Source organism: Giraffa tippelskirchi, chromosome X (assembly GCF_054371585.1).
Source record: "Giraffa tippelskirchi isolate mGirTip1 chromosome X, T2T-mGirTip1v1.2.pri, whole genome shotgun sequence".
NCBI classification, from domain to species: Eukaryota; Metazoa; Chordata; class Mammalia; order Artiodactyla; family Giraffidae; genus Giraffa; species Giraffa tippelskirchi.
The window spans coordinates 82596752-82616281 of record NC_137289.1 but is presented as its reverse complement, the minus strand read 5'-3'; the positions used below and the strand labels follow the sequence as shown (position 1 = coordinate 82616281).

At 35.5% G+C, this 19530-nt stretch overlaps 1 protein-coding gene across 9 annotated transcripts in view; it reads left to right on the top strand.

Moving 5' to 3' along the window:
* Positions 1–19530, top strand: part of ATP7A (ATPase copper transporting alpha) — a 149007-nt gene that overhangs the window by 77152 nt on the left and 52325 nt on the right. For all 9 annotated transcript variants that reach the window (XM_081563562.1, XM_081563561.1, XM_081563559.1 and 6 more), the window contains 3 exons: positions 2595–2735; positions 17763–18252; positions 18776–19501. In XM_081563562.1, the coding sequence (XP_081419688.1) occupies positions 2616–2735; positions 17763–18252; positions 18776–19501 (1336 nt within the window). In that variant the 5' untranslated portion in view covers positions 2595–2615. The remainder of the gene's footprint in view (positions 1–2594; positions 2736–17762; positions 18253–18775; positions 19502–19530) is intronic.

Below are 19530 nucleotides of genomic sequence, written 5' to 3'. Positions count from 1 at the left end.
AATAACTTTGGCTCTAACTTTAAAAGTAAATAACAAAAATAGTCTATTTCAGATCAAATCACACTATAAAGTACAGTTCCATAATTAGTGCTAGTTGAAATTAAGACTGAGAAAGATGCAGCTAGTGTTGAATTTTTCTTTCAGCTTTGTGAAGATTTTTACATTTTAAAAATGGATATGGAAAACAGTATAGATGTTCTAAAAAATTAATAAGCAGAACTATCATATGATCTACTAACTCCACTTCTGGGTATTTATCCAAAGGAAATGAAATCACTATCTCAAAGATATTTGCACCCTCATATTCATTGCAGCATTATTTGCAACAGTCAACACATGGAAGCAACCAATGTTCGTCTGTGGATAAATAGATAAAGAAAATGTGATATACATATACATATTATTCAGCTATAAAAATGAAGAAAATCCTGCCACTTGTGATAACATGGATGGACCTTGAGGGCATTAGGCTAAGTGAAATAAGTCAGACAGAAAAAGACAAATATTGTATGAACTCACTTATATGTGGAATCTGAAAAAACCTGAACTCATAGATACAGAGAACAGATTGATGGGTTGGTTACCAGAGGTAGGGGATGGGGAGTGGGCAATGGATGAAGGAGGTTAAAAGATGTAAACTCCTAGCTATAAGATAAATAAGTCCTGAGGATACAATGTACAGCATGGTGACTATAGTTAGCAACATTCTATTGTATATTTGAAGGTCACTAAGAGAGTAGACCTTAAAAGTTCTCATCACAGGAAAAAATTGTAACTATGTGTGGTGATGGATGTTAACTAAACTGTTGGTGGTACTTTTGCAATATATACACATATCAAATCATTGTATTGTACACTTAAAACTAATATGATGTTATATATCAATAAAATGGAAATTTCAGGTGATTCAAACTAATTATCAGTGGGAAAAAAAAGACTCCTACCTTCATGGAATTTTCATTTTAGTGAGGAGTTTATTACAGTATAACATATTATTCCAAAATTTTAGTGACTTAAAAAAACCAGCAATTATTATCTCACAGTTTCTGTGGGTCATGACTTTGGGAGTGGTATAGATGGGTGGTTCCGGCCCAAGATCTCTAATGAGGTTGTAAGTCTATATGTCAGCTGAGGCTGCAGGCATCTAAAGACTTAACTGAGTCTGAAGAATCAGCTTCCAAGACAGTTCACTCACCTGTTTATTGGCAGGAGGCCTTATGTCTTTGCTGGTTATTGATTGTAGGCCTCAATTTCTCACCATGTCAGCCTCTCCATAATGCTCCTTGAGTGTCCTCATGACATAGCAAGTGGCTTCCCCTAGATGGGGTGATTGAAGAGAGAGGACAAGGAGCAAGCCACAGTGACTTTTACCCCCAACTGCAGGGCCTTTTATCTTGGAAATCACACCTTGTCACTTCCACTAGTGATTTGGAAGCAAGTCACTGAATCGAGGCCACACTCAAAGGTGTTAAATTTGATCTCTTTAACGAAGGACTGACAGAGAATTCATGAGCACATTTTAAAACAACAGGAAGACAGATAATAAGCAATAAACATAGCAAGTAAATTATGGAGCTTATTAGAAGGTTTTAAGTTCTATGAAAATAAGAAAAAAAAGAGGGCAGAAATAAGGGGAATCAGAGTATGTGTGTGTGTGGAAGGGATGTAGGTTGCAATTTTCAACAAGGTGGTCAGTGTAAGACTCGTTAGAAAGATTAGATTTGAATAAAAACTTGAAAGAGATGAAGAAGTTAGCTAAGCAGATATCTAAGAGAAGAAAGCACTAAATCAAGGGAATAGGTAACCTGAAAGTGCTGGGATGGGAATAAAATGAGGTGAGAGAAAAGAATGCTAACCGTATTTTATTAGTAGTGTATTTTCAGTTGGGCAGGTGGGAACATTGAAGGATTCTTTTTTCTTTTTCTTTTAACTTAAAGTTTTTGTTGTTTTTTGTTTTTTAAGTTTTTATTCTATATTAAAGCATACTTGATTAGCACTGTTGTGTTAGTTTCAGGTGTATAGCTAAGTGACTGAGTTATACATAATACATGTATCTATTCTTTTTCAAATTCTTTTCCCATTTAGGTTATTACAGACTGTTAAGCAGAGCTCCCTGTGCTATACAATAGGTCCCTGTTGGTTATCTATTTTAAATATAGTAGTGTATATGTGACAATCCCAAATTCCCAGTCTATCCCTGCTTCCCACCTTCCCCCCAAAAACCATAAGTTCCTTCTCTAAGTCTGTGAGTCTGCTTCTGACTTTGTAAATAAGTTCATTTGTATCATTTTTTTTAGATGCCACATATAAATTATATCACATGATATTTGTCTTTCTCTGTCTGACTTATTTCACTTTGTATGATAATCTCTAGGTCCATCTGTGTTGCTGCAAATGGCATGCTTCATTCTTTTTTATGGCCGAGTAGTATTCCACTGTATGTACCACATCTTTATCCGTTCATCTGTTGGTGAACATTTAGGTTGTTTCCATGTCTTGGCTATTGTAAACAGCACTGCAGTGAACACTGGGATACATGTAAGAGGAAGGGTTATTTCCATGGCTGATATTAATAAGTTTATTGTTTCTAATAGGAATATAAAGAAGAAATCAAAATGGATCTGAGTATGAGTCTGAATTCTGTCACCATCTCTGTTGAGGGAATGACATGTAGTTCCTGTGTTTGGACCATTGAACAGCAGATTGGGAAACTGAATGGTGTACATCATATTAAAGTAAGTTACTCCTTGGAAATCAGTGCTGTTGACTGGAATTCTTCTGGGAAATTGTACTTCTAATACTGAAATAGATGCAGAAACACTAACATGTATGACATAAAGACTGTCATACTTCAAACCTTGAAGCTGAGTAAGTTTTCTTTGGCCCATTAACTTATTTTCTTGTTAAAGACAATAATAAATTATACATTTTTAAAATTCAAGAACATCTGAAGATTGAGTCTTGATGTTATGGTTGTATCAGTTTATATTTTATAAGTGTAGGTGCTGACATGAGTTTGAACAAACGCTGGAAGATAGTGAAAGACAGTGAATCCTGGTGTGCCAAGAGTCAGACATGACTTATTGACTGAACAACAACAACAATATTTTTTATTACTGTTGATGTCATATTGAACTAAAATACATGTTCTCAAAGGAAGGATTATGGGGTTTCTTTCTCTTTTATATCATGACAGTTAGTATGTTTAGTTATAATGTAGTTTTCCCTAAGAATGTGCATACAAAGTGTAACTAATTTTCTAAACATTTTCACTTCAGTTTTTAATTGCAAAACTAAAATAGACTTTTGTAGACTATCTTAACACATTTCTGCTATAATTCATCCCAGAATCTTACTTAGTGAAAAAGAGTGATATATTGTATATTCTAGTTTCTCTGTAGTGAACATGAATTGTTATTATAATTGTTATACATAAATAACAAAATCTAAGCTTTGTTTAACACCTTTTAAATGCAAAAGCCAAAAGTAGCAAAGTCAACACAGGACTACCCTAAAGGAAACGAAATGATACCATGCCCCCTATATCCTGTAAAAAATGTCTTTGAATGTTTCCTGTGCTCGTTTTTTGTTTTGACATAGACATAGTGTGTTAAAGCTGCAAGGGGTCTTAGATATGACTTAAGTAGTCTAAACCTCTCATTTTACACATGGGTGGACTGAAGCCCAGATAAGGAAGTGATTTGTGCTAAATTACACAGCTGCCTAATACCAAATAAAACTAGGACTCAAGTTCCATGATTCCTGGGCCAGAATGTTTTCTGGTCATACAGTGTTTACAGATGCATTTTAATTCGCATATGGTTCTCAAACTTATGATCTCCAATTTATTCTGTCACATAACTTCCAAAAAAAAAAAAAAAAGCAGCCTGGTATTTTCATCATCAACTTGCTTCCTACCACCAAATTGCTGTTTTAGCTCTGTGTCACTATTCTGTATATAAATTCTTCTCAGAATAATTCTAGTATTTTTAGTATGAGATGCCTTGAATTATATTTTATTTGTCACTATCTTTTTAATCTTTCTATTTCCATGTTCATAAAAGTGTCTTTGATGTTAAAGCCTTTGGGGTTAAAAATATGTTTGATGAAGTCCAACTTTCTCAGTTTCAGCACTGTTGACATTTTGGGCCAGATAATTCTTTGTCTTAGGAGAGTGCTTTGAAGGATGTTTAGGAACATCCCTGGCCTCTAACCATGAGATGCCAGTAGTCTCTCCTTCCACTTGTGACAACCAAAAATGTCTCCAGAGATTGCCAGTGTTCCCTAGGGATGAAATTGCCCTCAGTTGATGATCACTCCTGTAGTCCCTTCTCAGAGAACTTCTATTATATACCCTTTGGCTCTTCAGTTATTATTTGATGATGGTAAACTGATTTTCAAACAGGCTTATGTGCCCCTTTCTTTTCATATTAGCTTCTTATGGTTCTTTTTTGCCAGTGACAAGTATAGTGAACAGTGTTTCTCAAACCACAGCATGAGAATCACCTGTAAGGCATGTGAAACATAGATTTCTAAGTTCTACGCCCAGAGTTTCTGTTTTAGTAGTAGATCTGAATGAGGCCTAAGAACTGAACTAAAGCTGCGGTTCTGGGACTACAGTTTAAGAACCATTGTATTGCATGAGCTATACTTACACTAAAGATTATTTGTCATTTGTTTGAAATTTAAATTTAACTGGGTCTGTCCTATATTTTCATTTACTAAATCTAGTTGGTAACCTACTTTGAAATCATTCCCCTTTAATTTTAGACCCTCATAAGCACTGATTTATTTATTGTTTCTGTAGCTTTAATTTTTAAAAATTGCCATATAAATGGAATCATATAATATATAACCTTTTGAGCTTGGCTTCTTTCATTTAACATTGTGCATTTGAGATTCATCCATGTTGTTGCATGTATCACTGGCTCTTTCCTTTTTGTTTCTGAGGTGTTATTCTCTTGTGTGGATGTACCAAAGTTTGTTTACCTATTCATCTGTTGAGTGACATTGGAATGTTTTCACTTTCTTTTGTGATTATGAAAAACAGTGCTCTGAATGTTCACATCCAAGTCTTTGTGTGGACATAAGTTTTAATTTCTCTTAGGCAGATTCCTAGGATTGGATTTGTTCTATCATCTGGTAAGTGTATGTTCAACTTTTTGAGACACTGGCAACTGATTTACCATAGTGGCTGTACTATTTTATGTTCCCACCAGCAATGTTTGAGGATTCCACTTTTCTCACATTCTCTACAACACTTGTATTACCAGTCCTTTTAGTTTTAGACTTTCTCGTGGGTATGTAGTGGTATCTCAATTCTCATTCCCTTAATGGCTAATGATATTGAGTATCTTTTTTTGTGCTTCTTAGGCATTTGTATATCTTCTTTGTGAAATGTCTGTCAAACCTCTTGTGAAATTTTTAGCTGCATGTTTTGTTATTATTCAATTTTGATTGTTTTCTATATATATTCTGAATATGTCTTCTCTTAGATATGTGTCTTCCAATTTTTTTCCCCAGTCCGCGGGTTGACTTTTTAATCTTTTTAAAGTGTCTTTCCCAGAGCAGCAGTTTTTACTTTTGTTGAATTCCGATTTACCCACTTTTTTTATGGAGCATGCTTTTGGTGTCATAGCTAAGAAATCTTGACCTTACCCAAGATCACAAAGATTTTACACCTGTGTCTTCTGCAAGATTTTACATTTAGATCTATGATCCATTTTAAATTAATCTGTATACATTATGAGGTATGAGTTGAGGTTAATTGTCTTAAATATGGATGTCCAGTTTCCTAAGCAGCTCTATTTGTTGAAAAGTTTATTTTTTCTCCATTGAATTGCCTTTGCACCTTTGTTGAAGCTCAATTTACCGTATACTTATATTTCTGTCTACTCTGTTCTGGTCCATTGATCTGTGTGTCTGTCCTGTAAATATCACACAATCTTGATTATTGTAGCTTTGTAATGAACCTTAAAATCAAGTAGTATAATTTCTCAACTTTGTTATTTTTCAGAATTGTTTGGGCTATTCTATTTTCTTTCCCTGTATACATAAATTTTAGAATCAGTATATAGGTTTCTACAAAAATATTGCCTGGGATTTTGACTGTGATTGTGTTGATTCTGTAGATCTATTTGAATAGAATTAACATCTTAATAATATTAAGTATTCAAACCTTTGCACATGATATATCTCTCCATTTATTTAGGCCTTCCTTATCAGGGATCTGTAGTTTTCATTGTGCAGATCCTGCATATATTTTATTAAACTTATATTAAGTATTTCTGTTTTTAGATGATGTTTAAATGGTACTTTTTTAAAAATTTCAATTTCAATTATTCATTACAAACATACAGAAATGCAGTTGGTTTTTGTATGTTGACTTTGTATCCTGAACTTTGCTAAACTGTCATTAAATCTGTTAGCTTCTCTGTAGATTCTCTGAGATTTTCCACATAAGCAATTATATCAAAAGGGCATAAAAATAGTTTTATTTCTTCCTTTCTAGTCTGTATATCTTTTATTCATTTTCTGTCTAGAACTTCTATTACAATTTTGAATAGGAGTGGTAAAAGTGAACATCTGTGTCTTGTTTCTGATTAAGGGGGAAAACATTGTCCTTCACCTTTAAGTATTGTGTTAGTGTAGGGTTTTGTAGATGCCCTGTATCAGATTAAGGAAATTTTTTCCTCTTCCTGGTTTTCTGAGAGCTTTTATTTGTAATCGTGAATAGATGTTGAATTTTTTCAAGTGCTTTTTCTGCATCTAGAGGTGATTATATTGTTTTTCTTCTTTAAGGCTGTTAATATGGTGAATTACATTGATTGATTTTCAAATGTTATACTAGCCAAGCACTCCCAGGATAAGCCCAACTTGGTCAAAGAATACTTTTAATGAAAATTTTCAAACATACCCAGAAGAACAAGGAATCTCCTTGTACCTGTCATCCACGGAATTCCTTGCTATTTATTTTCATGACAGCATCATTTGATTTTGATAATGTATTTTGCTGATGCTTTTGAAGATTTGATCTGGGCCTTCCTGCCTGTTGTGCTTTGTTTAAGGTAGAGGTCCCTGACTGTGCTTAGTCACTCAGTCATGTCCGATTCTTTGCAGCCCCATGGACTGCAGCATGCCAGGCTCCTCTGTTCATGGGGATGTTCCAGGCAAGAATACTGGAGTGGTTGCCATGCCCTCCTCCGGGGATCTTCCCAACCCAGGGATCGAACCCACGTCTCCCACACGGTGGAAGGATTCTTTACCATCTGAGCCACCAGGAAAGCCCTGACTAATGGACTGGAAATTCCTAGTGTATCTCCATGCCATTTTCAAGCCTTTTTGCTGCCCCATGTCCACCTTGTCCTTGTCACTCTTCACAATTCTCAGCATTGTTTGGAGCATAATTTCAGCACTCTTTCCCATGCTTCATTCAGTTTGATTCCCTACTTGTTCTCTCCTATTTCTCTACAACTTGTATCCGAGGGCCCAAAGACATTAACAATATCTCCTTGCCAAAAGTTTGGGGATTTCTACTATAATGATGGTAATATATGGATGCTTTTTCTTAAATATACTGTGAATTGCTGACTCTTCAGCATGTTTATTTTTATTGCCAGGGCTTAATGAGTCAATGTGTAATTTAACTGAGTTGTGTCTTCTTTTGTATAACGTACTTATTGTTTTAATATATTGTTTAAGCTTTCAGCATCATTAAAACAACTTTATACTGGTGGTGGTTCTATTTACTGGAAGTTTTCTGTGATTTTTCTTTTATTCAGTATTCATTACAATGATGACAGAAAGTTAATGCAACTTTGGAATTTGATCAGCTTGCATCAGTCCTAAAAAGGTTTTTCTTTGACTAGTTCAGATCCATATGCAAAAGATAAATTTTAGACATGCTGCCCTGAGTAGATGTAAAGATTCTAAAGGGAGCTTTATCTAACTGAACGTCAGATTTACTACAGGATTTAGAATTAGGAATCTGATGGATTCTAATAATCAGAAGCTCATTACATATTTTAAGTGCTTGAATCATTAAATTGGAACCAGAATGTTTTGTGTATCTCTAGATCAAATACTTATTGGAGTTCTGTCTTTTAATCTTAATCTAAACATTAATTTTTTACCCCTTCTTCACAGATTTCAAATGGATTTTAGCTTTTCAGTGAAGTACGGGATTCATGCTTTCTTGTCCTTACAGTGTTCTTGTCTGTGATTCATACGTCTCATAAGATCTTAAGCAAATTAGCTTCAGTTTGCTTTGTTTTTATTACCAAAAAATTGGCTAATTGGTGCATAGTGATTCTTCATGAAATTTGATACAAAATTTCACCACATGTTGTGGTGCCAATATGTTGACAGTTATTTTCTGTATCTGAAACTCTACGTGTTTTTTTCCATGTCTGAATCTCATATTCATCTTGGCCAGAGAGGACAAAGTAAACTGTATCCATTTTACTGTTTGTTTGGGAAGAAAGTAGTGTTTCTCATTTGCTTACTAAACTATACACTCTGGTCATATGAGACTATGTTGATGGTTGTGGCAGGAAAATCTTTCTTTACACAGTGTAATATGCCTTCTGCTGAGTTTTCTGTCCTGTAGGTATCCATGTGAACACTTACATATGAAGTTTTCACTTTCTCGTGCTCCAAATGTAGGGATTCCTCTGATTCTCCAGGCAAGGATACTGGAGTGAGTTGCCATGCCCTCCTTCAGGGGATCTTTCTGACCCAAGAATCAAACCAGCGTCTCTTACGTCTTCTGCATTGGCAGGCAGGTTCTTTATCACTAATGCCACCTGGGAAGCCCCATTTACCATCTACCTTGGCATAACTACAGTCTTAGAGGCTTCCTCATTGCCTCCTCCCCTCCTCCCCGCCCTAAGGACATTGCTGCCTTTTATTTGTTTTGAGGAGAGAGCCAAGTTGGAAAAGCTGAGAGATGACAGGTAACTTTTGTTAACTCTACAAGTTTCCTCCAAAGTGTTTGTATTCAGAATGCACAAATTTATAAAAACATTTTGGAATTTTTCAGTAATTGTAACTGTCCAAAAATCAGATAGATATTTTTGCCATTTGCTAATTAGAAAAGAGGATGGCAAAAATAGCTCTGCAACCTTCCCTCCCAAAACTTTAAAAATGAATAATTTAATTTCAGTGAATAAGTATGACATCTGTACTTGATTTATCCTCAAGTGAAACCAATTAAACTTCTCCACTTGAACTAAAATGGCTGGTGCTAGGGGCCAGAATAGAAGCTAAGTCGTACTGATTAAGTGTGTGCTAATTTCAGTAAAGCTGTTTTAACCATCTAGAAACTAGTTCACATAGTTTTTCTCCAAATTACTTAGGTTCTTATTGTCTACTGACAACTAATGCATTTTCCAAAACCCTCAACTCTCTGACAAACTGTTTTAGATTATTAAAATTTTGCCTAATTATCTATGTAAAACTAAAGGATGACATTCTCTTTTGACATTTACAAGTACATTCCTGTATAAATTTTCCCCTAGAGACTTATTGCACCCCACTCATATGTAAGGCTGCTGTGTTTACTGCATCTTCCCAGAATTCACCACTGCTTAATATGATCTATTTAAAGTCAGAAAAATGCAATTAAGTTGGATTAAGCTGTACAAGAAAAATAGCAGAAGTATAACATGAAAGCACTTTGTGTTATCAACAGTGATTTATATGGATCCTAGTGACAGATACTTAAGGCTATAATTTCCTTGAGTACATTCATAATTTGTTTGCTAAAAATGAAGGGAGACATGATTTTCTGCTTTTTCCAGCTCTTCCTCTACAGTTAGAAGCCCATATGATACAGAGTATACTAGTGATCCTTCTTTTCTCCTTCCTTTAAAAAGTATATTACTAAGTGTTGTTTTCTAGGCCCAGAGACAGATTTATGGTGAAGTTAAGCTTAAGTTTCAGAGCCTGCCGCTTGCATCGACCCCTTCTAAGACCTGGAAGGAATCGTAGCAATGTTCCCATGGTTATCTGTTTTTGTGCAAGTAAAATATTTTAACCACAATCCTTTAAATTCATTGTCTACTTCCACTTCGACCCCCCTCTTTTAGACTTCCCTTTTATGTAGGTAGTATTGGATGTGCCACAGACATTTTGGGGATCTGACTAATAGGTTGAATTGGAGATATGTTTAGTTTGGGGTTAGTAAAATATTTGGCTGTAAGGGGCTTCCCAGGTGGCGCTAGTGGTAAAGAATCCACCTGCCAATGCAGGAGACACAGGAGACGCAAGAGACACGGGTTCGATCCCTGGGTCAGGAAGAAGGGAATGGAAAAGGGAATGGCTACCCACTCCAGTATTCTTGCCTGGAGAATTTCATGGACAGAGGAGCCGGGCAGGCTACAGTCCATGGGGTCACAAAGAGTCGGACACGACTGAGCATGTGTGCATGTGCATGTGTACACGCACACACACACGTGGTTCTTAGTTGCTTCTGTGTATAATGAAATTTGTGCTACAGATTCTGGTAGGATAATGTCCTTACCACCCATGATGCCAACTCACCAGGGTCATGGCATAGAGGAGTAGGGCCTAGTGTAAAAGTGATAAATGAGTTTTATCAATTCAAAGAGTATTTAAAACTAGTTCACTGCACAAGTAAACTTTTCTGAAATGCCCTGAGATCTTATTGCTCATATATGAAAGGAACTTGATAGTTTTCCCAAATTTGACAATCATATATAAAATGATTTTACAAAATCACCATTAAATGAAGCAGCAAGCAGAGTACATATATAGCCAAACATGTAGAAAAAGAAAATATTATGCAGGTGTAGGAGGTATTATTAATAAAAATGTTACTTTAATGGATTTTATGGTATTTGGTAAGTTTCAAAACTTTATAACTTGTAATTTTGTTACTCATTTAGAATATTTACATTTGTACAGAATTTTTTTCATTTATAGTTTGGTGCTATTTTCCTTAATGAAGGTCCCTCAAAATGCTTACATTTCAGAGGCCACAAAAGGTGGTGCCTCTTTCTAGGCACTGTATGAAAATTGTCCTTGTCCGAACATAATTTATAGTCAGAATGCAGCTTAACATGTTAGCACATAAATATTGGTCACTTCTCAAAGACTGTTAAGGTTTAAAATTTCTGGATCATAGTTTCTGAGATTATAATTAAGACTAATGTATAGTCAATTCAGAAACCAGGTTTGAAGAGAACATTGTTTCAACTAAGTCTAGGAGCTGTTTGTTGTGTTTGGAATAAAACTGATATTAATTAATATAATTGTGATGTTAAATTGAGTGGGATTGTTTTATTTAAAAAATGTTGCAGTGGAACAGATTAGAGATTTAATTAACAGGATTCAAGGCAAGTGAATAGTCAAGAAGTCTCTAATTTTGAAATAAGTAGAATGAATATGATTGTACCTCTTTGCAGCTACAGCATTTAAATATATTTTGGGTATTATGTCTTAAATTGCGAAGTTTATAAATGAGTGTTATACTATTGTTCTGCCAAGACTGTAGACTTTAAAGAGATTAACTTGAAGCTTTATTTAATCACCCCAGTGGTCTGTTCAGGGGGAAAATAAAATGGGTAGATAATGTGAAGGTCTTTCTCTGAGATTGGCCTTTTTGAAAGTGGTAATGTAAAATTAAATTTAATTAGATATAAGCACCAAATGGCTCTAAAGGTTAATGCCTTATTAACAGATTACTTTGTCCTTGAAACTTAACTGCATTTTGTGTGCTTTTTCCTTTACTCAGATAAAGGCTGCAGTCCATTTTCCTAACACAGACTATCCTTTAAAAAAAATGACCACTTAGGTAATTCCCTGGCAATTCAGTGGTTAGGACTCATCACTCACTGCTGAGGGCCTGGGTTTAATCCACGGCCAGGGAGCTAAGATCCCACAAGCTGCACAATGTAGCCAAAAAAAAAAAACCAAAAACAGTCTAGATGCTAGCAGTTACCAAATTCATCCTGTGGATCAACACATTCCTTGCTCCCCTTAAAATTAACTGTCTTTTTTAAATTATTGGAAAAGTAACATATGTCCAGAGTAAAATCCCCTTCCCAAAATAAACCAGTTATCAGTTTCCTATGTATGAATTCTCCTATAAATAGACTGAATATAAGATGAATAACATTTGTACATCTATATGCTGACTTGACCAACCTAGGTTTGAACTGCACGGGTCCACTTATACACATTTTTTTCTAATAAATATGTGTTATAGTACTACATAATCTGTGGTTGGTTGAATCCGAGGGTGTGGAACTGAGGATAAGGAGGGCCAAATGTAAAGTTATACATGAGGTGGGTGCCCCCACCCCCATCTCCTTGTTGTTTAAGGGTTAACTGTGTATATGTGTGTGTGTATCTCCTTTTTATATAAATGGAAGCATACTATATACATACTGTTCTAACCTTGCTTTTTTTTCACCTAGCAAATATATCTTATTGTTTCCTGTCAGCATATAGAAATCCATCTTTATTTCTGTTTGGAACTTTTTACCTCTAACATTTGGTATGGCAAATGATGATAGTGCATTGAACGTTTCTTTTTTTCAAATGCTGTATCAGAGTAATATAGGCATTTTGTTTTGTATAAATTCTTAGGCAATAAATGGCCATCCATGAAGGTGTAGAATCAGTTATTCAAACAGGCTTAGGTTTCTGATTTAGTTGAACCAAGGATCAAAGAAATATCAAATCCAAGGTTAAAAACTAGCAGTAGAGGAATCATGTAAAGAGGGACTTTTACTATTTCCTTTCTTTGTATATACATTTTTATAATGAATAATCATGCATTAGTTACATAATTTTTGAAGAAAATGAAATTATATTAGCAATGAAAATTCTGACAAAACACTCAATTTACAGAAAAACAATACTACAATTTTAACAAAATCTCCACATCTTTTTCATTTTAAAACATTTGACTTTTGAATTTTTAGATTGGTTTTGGGCTGTTGTCTTAGTCTCTAAGAACTGTCTTTGCTAGTTCATACACTGATTTAAAATTTTTAAGTTGTAACTTTTATTTAGGTTGGTCAAATTGGATAAATATCGATAGAACTTGATGCCTTCCTCTTATACTTTAATTTTCAGTGTCCTTTATTGAAACATCAGAGTGTTGCTCAGTTAAAATATACATATTATTTTTTCAGCAAACAGTAATAGAATTTGTATTGAGGCACATGTAATATAAATGGGACTCCTATTATGTATTTTATATAGTATTTAGTTGGCAAAATATATTGTGCGAGAAGAATCAGACATATTAGAAATTCAAGATTATTGATGAATCATTTTACTTTTCTGAGTTTAGTCTCTGTAGAAGGACAGGATCCTTTCAAGCTCCCGAAAAACCTGAATCCCTCTATATTGAGTTGTTATGAAAATGTTAGAAAGTAGGCTTTAAACCGTTTGAAGATTTCCCTACTGGCTGAGTAGCATGCTAATATGAATTTATTATGGTGACATATCAATTAACTCCTGGGGGGATAAAAAGGAATTTCAGTGTGCTAAAGCAAAGTACCTTTCCCAAAGTGACTTTTAAAAATGGGGAAATGTTGGAATATACTAACTGTCAAATCTTGCTAAAAACCTAAAGAAATATATTCTCTTAGTCATTTTTTATTTAAACTGGTATGAGAGAAGATATAAAATGTAGAGGGGAAAAGTAAACATAGAACTAAAATTTAGTTCACACACTAGAAATATTTCATACTTATCAGTTATTTTTATTTATAAGTCACAAATTGCTCAAATCACAGGCATAGAATTTTGGTTTTTCAAGGTGATCAAAGATCATCTAGCCTCATCATTTATAAATGGAAAGAGTATGGACTTTAGAGTTACAGAGACCTACATTTGAACTCTAGCTCTTTCATTTTCTTGCTGAGTTTCTTGGGCAATTTATTCAGTGTCCTAGCCTTCAGATAGGAAATTGGATCACCTTTTATTATCAGATGAGAAGGAATACACAAAAGACAATATACTAATGACAACCCAAGAAGTGGTAGTAACACAGTTTTTAGCTTTTATAGAAAGTTAGAACTCAAAAGAACTGTCTTTCAAGAGACTTAAGCCCTTAGATTTGTCTTAAGTTTCTTGCTTGAGAATAGATGATGTAGCCTTTTTATATTTATGCAAATTATACAGAAATTGCATACAGATAAAGTATATGGTGCTTGAATTTCATGTTTTAGACATTTCAGTAGACAAATAACTCCTTATGCGTTAAAATAATGGATCTTTACAGTGTCTATGGACAGTTAGCACCCTCTACACCACTGTTAATACTGTTGACGCCACAGAGTATGTTTGGTTTCTTTTCTTCTCTTTCACTCCTACCTTCATCTAAATATAGTGAACAGTGCTCCATTTTGAGTCCTTCATAGGAGCCACATTTATAGATTGTAGACTTTTGGATGTTTATTTTCAGGGGAACTACTGATAAAATAGAAACATAGTTCCTCTGGGAAAAAACGAAACAATATTGATTCCTACTGAACTATTCTGAGAAGAAAAACAAGCAGTTGAAACTTGGGAGCACTGTGGGGAATAGGTGAAGGTGGTTTGCGTTGGTGGTGATCAAGGAGAGTGGCACAGACCCAGAATCAGACAGATTGCTCCCAGCAATTTCCAGCTCTTTGGAGTCTGTGCTTGCTTGCTTTTACTCACCATTGGATCCCTAGCAGCTAGCACATAATAGGTATTCAGTAAATGTTTGTTAAATAAATAAGTGCTATTTTAACTTCCTGGCATCCAGAATAGTATTGTGATAAACACTTTGTGAGTTTCCTCTTACACAAAGGTGCTGCCTGTTTTTGTTTCCTTTGAGACTTTTGGCTTGAAAAATCTCTTTGATATCTAACATTCAGAGGAAAAGTCAAGCGCTGTTTCCCAAAGGGGAACATTTTTTTGTGCTAGGTATGGTTGACCTGGCTTTATTTTATTTATTTTTTTAAAATTAGTTTATTTATCTGTTTTTTAACTTTACAATATTGTATTTGTTTTGCCACACATTGACATGAATCCACCATGGGTGTACATGTTTTCCCCTTCCAGAACCCCCCTCCCACCTCCCTCCCCATCCCATCCCTCCGGGTCATCCCGGTGCACCAGCCCCAAGCACCCTGTATCATGCATCAAACCTGGACTGGTGATTCATTTCACTTATGATAGTTTCCATGCTTCAGTGCCATTCTCCCATATCATCCCGCCCTCGCCCTCTCCCATAGAGTCCATAGTACTGTTCTATATATCTGTGACCTGGCTTTAAAACACACAAATAGAAGTTACTAAATAAGGAAGTGTTTTCTGGTTTGCAGCATGAAGACAACATAGGATAATACAACTTTTTTGTATAGTATTTTATATACATAGTTTCCTTGTTTTTTTATGTCTTTTATATCTGGAAGACAGGCTATGGCAATAAAAAGTATAGCAAATCATCAGGTGATAAAGTGATTTTTGCTTTTAAAAATCAATTTTCAGAACACTTCCTCATTGGGTATATTGGTAAATTGAAATTTGGCAGGGGGAGCAGGGGATTAGCTCAAAATCAGGACTTGTTTATGAGATACCAGATATGTTTAAACCTAAAGGGGAAAAAAATCCCCTTCCCTTTTTTAAAAGTTTGGCACTTGATCAGAAAAAGTAGAGTAGTACATAGAGCAGTACTGTCTGATGGAACATTCTGTAATGATGAAAATGCTCTGTATTTACTCTGTCTCTTGTGGCAGCCACATTGGCCATTGAACACTAAAAATGTGGCTAATGCAATTGAGGAACTGAATATTTTAATCTTTTCATTTTTGTTTTAAAATTATACCCCCAAATTGACTTATTTTTGGCATACAGTTCTATGAATTTTTTGTTTGTTTGTTTGCTTGCTTGCTTTTTTTAGGTTTGGTTAATTTTAACACATGTATAGATTAATTTGGGGACGTAAATGGCAACCCACTCCAGTACTCTTGCCTGGAGAATTCCATGGACAGAGGAGCCTGGCAGGCTACAATCCATGGGGTCGCAAAGAGTCGGACACGACTGACTGACTAACACACATAGATTAATTTAACTACCTCCAAAGCCAGGACCGGAGAAGGCAATGGCACCCCACTCCGGTACTCTTGCCTGGAAAATCCCATGGACGGAGGAGCCTGGTAGGCTACAGTCCATGGGGTCGCTAAGAGTCGGACACGACTGAGCGACTTCACTTTCACTTTTCACTCTCATGCATTGGAGAAGGAAATGGCAACCCACTCCAGTGTTCTTGCCTGGAGAATCCTAGGGACGGCGGAGCCTGGTGAGCTGCCGTCTATGGGGTCGCACAGAGTCGGACACAACTGAAGCGACTTAGCATAGCATAGCATGGCATAGCATAGCAAAGCCAGGACAGCACAGTTCCATCACCCACATCACTCCAAAATGATTCTTCTCTAAATGCAAATATAACTATGTCATTCCCCTGCTTAACTTTTCCATGACTCTCTATTACCTATAGAATAAAGTACAGATGATTATTGGCATACAAGAGCCACCATGATAAAGCAGTTGCCTAATTATGCAGCCTTTCATTTTTCTCTACTTTTGTGTTTACATTTGTCATGAGTTCCCTGCTTCAAATGTCCTTGCTGATTTCTGTTATTCCTTTAACATTCAGGTATTATCTCCCCTAAGAAGCTTTTTTGACACACATTCCCAGGGATGAATGGGTGTTCATTTTCTCTGTCCTCTGTTCTAGCATTGCTTCCTGTGACTATAACATGATCAGCTTTGTATCATGAGAATCTTAGTTCCTGGCACATATAATAAGTGTTTGATAAATATTAGTTTTTCACTGTTTACTTTTATATGACTTACTGCTTCAAAGAACTACTTTCCTGTTTACTCATATGATCCTTATAATAACCCTGGAAGATAATAGAGCATATTTCTTCATTTTTCTGATGGTAGAGCTAGTGAGTGTGGTTAACTAAGTGGAGAATTGACACTTGATCTCAAATCTTCTCTCAACCCAGTTTTGTGTGTGTGTGTGTGTGTGTGTGTGTGTGTGTGTATGACTACTTCATAAATCTTTATAACCCATGTATTAGCCAAAGAGATGCAGGGTAAGATGTCCAGGTAGTAGTTAAATTATATTCAGTTGCTGAGCTTTAAGAATACAATCATTATTTTAATAATCAAATCAGGCAAAATGATAAAGGTGTTCTTATTTTGCACAAAAGTAATACTGGACTATAGTGACTTAGAAGGTTATAGAAATACTTGCTACAAAACGCTATGAATATTGCCTTCATAAACCAGCATGTTTATACCTTTTCTTGCAACAAGTTGATCTTAATTGAGCATTTTAAAACTTTAAACTTCATTTCCAATTTGTTTTATGTAGCTGATCCTCTTTCCTGAAATTATCTTTTGAATTGGTAGAGTGTTGAGTGTTGGAATACTTTGTGAAAGGAGGTAAAGAGTAGTTTGTTCCCTGTTATGAAATTCTAGGGTGTGTTTGTGTGTGCCCGTTTCAAATGCCTGATCATTACCTGAGTCAAGTACACCTACATAGAGCTTTACCATTCCTGTAGGTACACAAGACATTTTGTGCTGCTTTCTAAAGAGAATAGGAAAGATGAGAACTAATAAAGAAACTCCATTTGATTTAATTATTTGTTTCATTCTTGACAGTGGTGTGATGATTGATAATTTTAAGTTCCATATCATAAAATTTAATTAAAATTACTTCTGTAATTTCCTTCCAAAAGGTTTCACTGGAAGAAAAAAATGCAACTATTATTTATGACCCAAAACTACAAACTCCAAAGACCCTGCAGGAAGCTATTGATGACATGGGCTTTGATGCTATTCTCCACAATCCTAAGCCTCTCCCTGTTTTAACTGAAACTGTGTTTCTGACTGTTACTGCTTCACTGGTTCCGCCATGGGACCATATCCAAAGCACATTGCTCAAGACCAAGGGTGTGACAGATATTAAAATTTCCCCTCAGCAGAGAACTGCAGTGGTGACAATAATCCCTTCTATAGTGAATGCCAATCAGATAGTAGAGCTGGTTCCTGATCTCAGTTTAGATACTGGAACCCTGGAAAAAAAGTCAGGAACTTGTGAAGATTATAGTATGGCTCAACCAGGTGAAGTCATGCTGAAGATGAAGGTGGAAGGGATGACCTGCCATTCATGTACTAGCACCATTGAAGGAAAAATTGGGAAACTGCAAGGTGTTCAGCGAATTAAAGGTAGTATGACTGATATTGTTTATGTGATTGCTTTGTAAGGCTTGGTTTTCTGTTTTGGTCTTTTAACTTTAGCATTTTCCTTCAAGCATTGGTTTTGAATCCATGGGACTAGAATGTTACTGCTTCATTGAAGTCTGAGAAACAGTGTATTCCCAGGATTAATGTCAAGTAAAGTTAATGATTATAGTTAAAAGTTACATGAATCTTGAACTAGCATAAAAGGCAGCCAAGGTGGCATTCATGGAGTTCAGGGTTCTTAACACAACATGCCTAGGGTCCTCTTGACCTCTGTTTCTATTCAGGCATGCAGAAACTTGGAGACCACAGATACAGTGGTCACATCTTTTGCTTTTTTCTAGTCCATGTCAGTAACATTTTCTGAAAAGAACAGAATCATTTTAAGAAAAGGTAATGACAACAATGAGAGAGAAATAATTATGTGTGGTATTAATTTGGTCTACAGAATGTTTTCTGAAGTGGCCCAGGAATAACTGAATTAAATATTTTTCTTTTTATTAACTAGTTTCCTTGGACAATCAAGAAGCTACTGTTGTTTATCAACCTCATCTTATCACAGCAGAAGAAATAAAAAAGCAGATTGAAGTTGTGGGCTTTACAGCATTCATCAAAAAACAGCCCAAGTACCTCAAATTGGGAGCTATTGACATAGAACGTCTAAAGAACACACCAGTCAAATCCTCAGAAGGATCACAGCAAAGGAGTCCATCATATACCAATAATTCAACAGTCATTTTCACCATAGATGGCATGCATTGTAAATCATGTGTGTCAAATATTGAAAGTGCTTTATCTACATTCCAACATGTAAGCAGTGTAGTAGTTTCTTTAGAGAATAAATCTGCCATAGTAAAGTACAACGCAAATTTAGTCACTCCAGAAGCACTGAGAAAAGCAATAGAGGCCATATCCCAAGGGCAATATAGAGTTAGTAGTGCAAGTGAAATTGAGAGTACCTCAAACTCTCCCTCCAGCTCATCTCTTCAAAAGAGTCCTTTGAACGTAGTTAGCCAGCCTCTAACTCAAGAAACTGTGATCAACATTGATGGCATGACTTGTAATTCTTGTGTGCAGTCTATTGAAGGTGTCTTATCAAAAAAGGCAGGTGTAAAATCCATACGAGTATCACTTGCCAATGGCAAAGGGACTGTTGAGTATGATCCGTTACTAACCTCTCCAGAAACCTTGAGAGAAGCAATAGAAGACATGGGATTTGATGCTTCCTTGTCAGGTAATTATCATTTTTTTCTTTGATTCCTC